This window comes from Phragmites australis, chromosome 17 (genome assembly GCF_958298935.1).
Source record: "Phragmites australis chromosome 17, lpPhrAust1.1, whole genome shotgun sequence".
NCBI classification, from domain to species: Eukaryota; Viridiplantae; Streptophyta; class Magnoliopsida; order Poales; family Poaceae; genus Phragmites; species Phragmites australis.
Genome location: NC_084937.1, coordinates 6910785 through 6916619, shown reverse-complemented (window position 1 = coordinate 6916619; position 5835 = coordinate 6910785). Strand labels below are relative to the sequence as shown.

General features: G+C 44.5%; 1 protein-coding gene across 1 annotated transcript; it reads left to right on the top strand.

Annotated features, from left to right (window-relative positions):
* Positions 1–243: 243 nt before the first annotated feature.
* LOC133897818 (uncharacterized) lies at positions 244–947 on the top strand. The gene is made up of 2 exons (XM_062338647.1): positions 244–707; positions 803–947. The coding sequence occupies exons 1-2, from the start codon at positions 278–280 to the stop codon at positions 817–819; spliced, it is 447 nt and encodes a 148-aa protein (XP_062194631.1). The 5' UTR covers positions 244–277; the 3' UTR covers positions 820–947.
* The last annotated feature ends 4888 nt before the right edge of the window (positions 948–5835 follow it).

Below are 5835 nucleotides of genomic sequence, written 5' to 3'. Positions count from 1 at the left end.
CCCCTATCCTGATGAACCAGCTGATAATGCTCCTGCCGCGGATCGGAGGGCTTATGAGAAGCACACCAACGATTCACTGGATGTTAGCTGCCTCATGCTTGCCTGTATGTCCTCTGAGCTTCAGAAGCAATATGAGAACAGGGATGCCCATGATATGATTGTGGGACTCCGAGGCATGTTTGAGAACCAAGCTCGGGCCGAGAGGTACAACACCTCAAAGTCCTTGTTTGTGTGCAGGTTAACAGAAGGCAGTCCAGTCAGTCCTCATGTGATCAAAATGATTGGTTACATTGAAAGCCTGGAAAAACTTGGTTTTCCCCTTAGCCCTGAGTTGGCTACGGATGTAATTCTCCAGTCGCTCCCTGCGAGCTTCGAGCCGTTCATTTTGAACTTTCATATGAACAGCATGGAGAAAAGCATGGCTGAATTGCATGGGATGCTAAAAACTGCTGAGGAAAGCATTAAGAAGAGCTCTAGTCATGTGATGATGGTTCAAAAGGATAGCAAGAAGAGAAAGCGCAAGGACAAGGCTAAAACTTCGGATGAGATCTCGAGTTCTAAGCCTAAACCTGTTGGAAAGCCCAAGGCTGGCCCTGCCGCTTCTGACTCTTGCCACCACTGCCATAAGACTGGTCATTGGCGGAGGAACTGCAAATTGTACTTGGAAGAACTCAAAAAGAAGAAGGGAAGTAAGACTTCATCTTCAGGTATAAATGTTATTGAAATTAATCTTGCTACTCGTCCTGATGATTCATGGGTATTTGATACCGGATCAATGATTCATACTTGCAAATCGTTGCAGGGACTGAAAAGGACTAGGAAGTGTGCAAGAGGCGAACTGGATGCTCGCGTCGGCAATGGTGCAAAAGTTGCTGCGTTGGCCGTTGGCGTTTACTCCTTATCGCTACCCTCAGGATTAGTTTTGGAATTAAATAATTGTTATTATATTCCTGCCTTGGGCAAAAACATTATCTCTTCTTCATGTTTGGAAGAAGACGGTTATGAATTCATAATAAAGAACAAGTGTTGTTCGATATTTTTGAATGGTATGCTCTATGGTAATTGTCCATTAGTAAATGGATTATATATATTGGATCTTGAGGATATAACTATCTATAACATTGATACAAAGAAGCCTCGGCTTAATGATTTGAATCCCACTTTTGTTTGGCATTGTCGATTAGGTCATATAAATGAGAAGCGTATGCAGAAGCTCCATAAAGATGGTCTTCTACATTCATTTGATTTCGAATCATTTGATACATGCGAGTCTTGTTTACTTGGCAAGATGACTAAGACGCCTTTCACTGGTCGAAGTGAGAGGACAAATGAATTATTGGCCCTAGTACATACAGATGTATGTGGACCGATGAGTTCTACAGCTAGAGGTGGTTTTCAGTATTTCATTACTTTCACCGATGACTTTAGTAGATATGGTTACATCTACCTAATGAGGCACAAGTCTGAATCCTTTGAAAAGTTCAAGGAGTTCCAGAATGAAGTACAAAATCATATAGGCAAGACAATTAAATTTCTGCGATCAGATCGTGGAGGTGAATATTTGAGCCATGAATTTGGTGATCATCTAAGGCAATGTGGAATCGTTCCACAATTGACTCCACCGGGCACGCCACAATGGAATGGGGTGTCCGAGCGGAGGAACCGAACTTTGTTAGACATGGTCCGGTCGATGATGAGCCAATCTGATCTTCCATTGTCCTTCTGGGGATACGCTCTAGAAACTGCTGCTTTCACGTTAAACAGGGTTCCATCTAAGGCTGTAGAGAGGACACCATATGAGATATGGACCGGGAAGCGTCCCGGATTGTCTTTCCTTAAGATATGGGGTTGTGAGGCTTATGTAAAACGTTTGTCGTCTGATAAGCTCACTCCCAAATCTGATAAATGCTTCTTTGTGGGGTATCCTAGGGAAACCAAAGGATATTATTTCTATAACCGGGAAGAAGGCAAAGTGTTTGTCGCCCGGAATGGTGTCTTTCTTGAGAAAGAGTTTCTCGCGAAGAGAGTTAGTGGGAGCACGGTGCAACTCGAAGAAATTCGGGAACCACTTGAAAGTGTTTCAGCTCCTATTGAACCACAACTCGGTATGCAAGATGTTGCAGAACCTGTTGTCGAGACACCAGCCCCACGTCGGTCAGAAAGGTTCAGTCGTGCACCCGAGCGGTTTATGTTCCTAACCACGGGGCAGCGCGACATATTATTGTTGGACAATGATGAACCTAAGACTTACTCGGAAGCAATGGTGGGACCAGACTCCGAAAAATGGCTTGGAGCCATGAGATCCGAGTTAGAATCCATGAGAGAAAACCAAGTTTGGAACTTGGTCGATCCACCTGATGGTGTGAAAACTATCGAGTGTAAATGGGTTTTTAAGAAAAAGATAGACGTTGATGGAAATGTTCACATCTATAAGGCACGATTGGTGGCGAAAGGTTTTAGGCAAATTCAAGGTGTTGATTATGATGAAACATTTTCGCCCGTCGCAATGCTAAAGTCTATTCGGATTCTCCTAGCAATTGCTGCATATTTCGACTATGAGATATGGCAAATGGATGTCAAAACGGCTTTCCTTAATGGAAACCTAAGTGAGGATGTGTACATGACACAGCCTGAAGGTTTTGTCAATCCGAAAAATGCTGGGAAGATTTGCAAGCTGCAAAAGTCCATCTATGGACTAAAGCAAGCTTCTCGGAGTTGGAATCTTCGTTTTGATGAAGTGATCAAAGGGTTTGGTTTCATCAAGAATGAAGAAGAGCCTTGTGTTTACAAAAGGACTAGTGGGAGCGCACTTGTGTTTCTGGTCTTATATGTGGATGACATATTATTGATCGGAAATAATATTCCAATGCTCGATGCTGTCAAATCTTCATTGCAAAAGAGTTTTTCAATGAAAGATTTAGGAGAGGCAGCATACATATTGGGCATAAAGATCTATAGAGATAGGTCGAAAAGACTAATCGGATTAAGCCAGAGCACGTACATTGACAAGGTATTGAATCAGTTCAATATGCAGGATTCCAAGAAAGGTTTCTTGCCAATGTCACATGGCATCACTCTCAGCAAGAATCAATGTCCTAAGACATCTGATGAGCTCGAGAGGATGAGTGCGATCCCGTATGCTTCTGCTATCGGGTCCATCATGTATGCTATGTTTTGTACACGCCCAGATGTCTCCTATGTTCTAAGTGTTACGAGCAGATATCAATCGAACCCAGGTGAATGTCACTGGGCTATAGTAAAGAGTATCCTCAAGTACATGAGAAGAACTAAGGATATGTTCCTAGTCTATGGAGGTGAGGAGGAGCTCGTTGTAAATGGTTACACCGATGCTAGCTTCCAAACCGACAAGGACGACTCGAGATCGCAGTCTGGTTTTGTGTTCTGCCTCAATGGAGGTGCGGTGAGTTGGAAGAGTTCCAAGCAAGAAACGGTTGCTGATTCCACAACGGAGGCCGAGTATATCGCAGCTTCGGAAGCTGCAAAAGAGGCTGTTTGGATCAGAAAATTTGTTTCTGAGTTGGGTGTGGTCCCTAGTGCGTCCAGTCCAATGGACCTCTATTGTGACAATAGTGGTGCCATTGCACAAGCCAAGGAGCCTAGGTCGCACCAGAAGTCCAAGCATATACTTCGGCGCTATCACCTCATTCGAGAGATTATTGATAGAGGTGATGTAAAGATATGCAAGGTGCACACGGATTCGAATATTGCTGATCCGTTGACGAAGCCTCTCCCACAGCCCAAGCATGAGGCACACTTGAGCTCTATGAGTATTAGATACTTGCGGGATAGACTCTAGTGCATGTGAGAGAATGTGTTCTGTCTATGCTAATGTACTTTTGGATAATTGTTATCTGGTTCCATGAATAATTATCATTTACATTGATCAGCAAGTATGTGACTTGTTTGTGAAACTCTTTGTTTTTATGATGTTATTCTAAATAGTCCCTAATCTCATATCATTGTGTGGGACAATAATGATTTATAGATTAGCACATTTGACTGAATGATGATCATGTTTCACGGATCATAGATATGGAGATATCAAATCAGTAATGTGGACACATGTTAGAGAACATGATGTTGGATAGACCCACCCTGAGATACTGCTGAGATTGTTATTTTTAATGTGCCATCAGTTGTTATCTCAAATGGTGTACCTACAGAATCCTTTGACCTGAGATCATCATTGATTCCAGAATGTGTAGTAACACACTTAGGGGCTTCCAAACGCTATTCCGTAACTGGGTAGTTATAAAGGTTGCTTTCGGGTATGTTATGAAACATGTCATGGGATGTGAGTGATCAAGATGGAATTTACCCCTCCTAAATAACGGGAGAGATATCTCTGGGCCCCTCGAGGTAGTTGGATTGGAAAGTGCATGGCCATGCCAATGTGATTAAAGAGTTAATCATGGTGAATCCACTACTTGATCGAGTGAATGGTCGAGCTATCACAAGGGTGGCACGAATCTCGCCTTGAGCTTGACTGGTATCGTGTGGTAAAGGGATTGGTGCATGAGTATATCAAGGTTCAGCCGATATGATCTTTGTGTGCATTCGGGAGTCAATATGTCCTGCTAGGTACCGCTATTGACTTGCAATTCGGAAAAGGGTTTCCGGATAGCGGCCGTTTACACATGAACCTAACGGGTCACACACTTAAGGGGATGGAATATAAAACTTGTGCTGACTCTAGTGCAAGTGGGAGATTGTTGGTAATATGCCCTAGAGGTGATCGAGTTTGCGGATTGGATCTGCTAATGGGCTTTAATGTTGATTAAAGGACCATTAGGGTTTAGAGTCATAATGGGCTTTAATGTTGATTAAAGGCCCATTAGCGTGCTCTATATAAGAATAGGCAGGGGCCAAGGCGCATGGTGTTCTTCAGAAACCCTAGCCGCCTCCTATTCCCGAACTCCCTTCGAAACCCTAGCCGGGTGCGCGGTGCTAGCACACCGGCACACGGCGATTCCATCCTTGTACGTGTGGATACCGTGGAGGCGCTGCTACTATTGCGGTGCTGATCTGCTCGGGAGTACTCGGGACGTACCCGCGAGTACTCGGAAGGTGCTCGGGACGTGCTCGGGACGAGGTTGACGATCGACTACTTGACGCGCACGACGTTGGATTGGTCTGCTCCAACTCTTCTTCCGCTGCACTGCTCGTCAAGTGGTAACGATTCATGATCCCCTACTCGCATGGCTTCCTGGTTGAATGCGGTAGAGAAAATTTATTTTGTGCTAGCGTAGCCTACCCGCAACCCTTCAACACAAACTAGGGAACTATGCACTCTAATTAATGTCCTCTTTTTTATTACAATGCCGCCCTATTTATATGCCGTACCTGACCATTCTCCGTCACTATGTACAATAATACCCCTCTAACTGTCACATTCCTAACATATTTGTGGGTATTTTGGTACTATCCTAAGCATGTTTGTCCTATTTACAATCATGCCCTTCTCGGTCTTCAACTTCCAGCGATTGTCCTCCCTTAGCCTAGGCTCCCGAAGGTCTATAGCCAATGGCACCTTCGGCACACCTTCGATGGACTTCCTCGTGGCACCTTGTGATGGCCCTCGACCGGCTTCTAAAGGCTTGCCAAATGCTTCTCCTGCGATGGCACCTTCGATCATTCCCCCAAGCGAAGCTCAACGAAGACCTTCGATCACCTTCTGAAGGCTTGACAAAGGCTTCGCCGATTCTGGCACCCGCACATGCTCTGGTGGTGTCGAGCATCTACAAGGTACCTGCAGAGTCCAAAGGGTTCCTGCAACATCACAAATCCACGACAGTCGTACTCTTATCAGTAAAC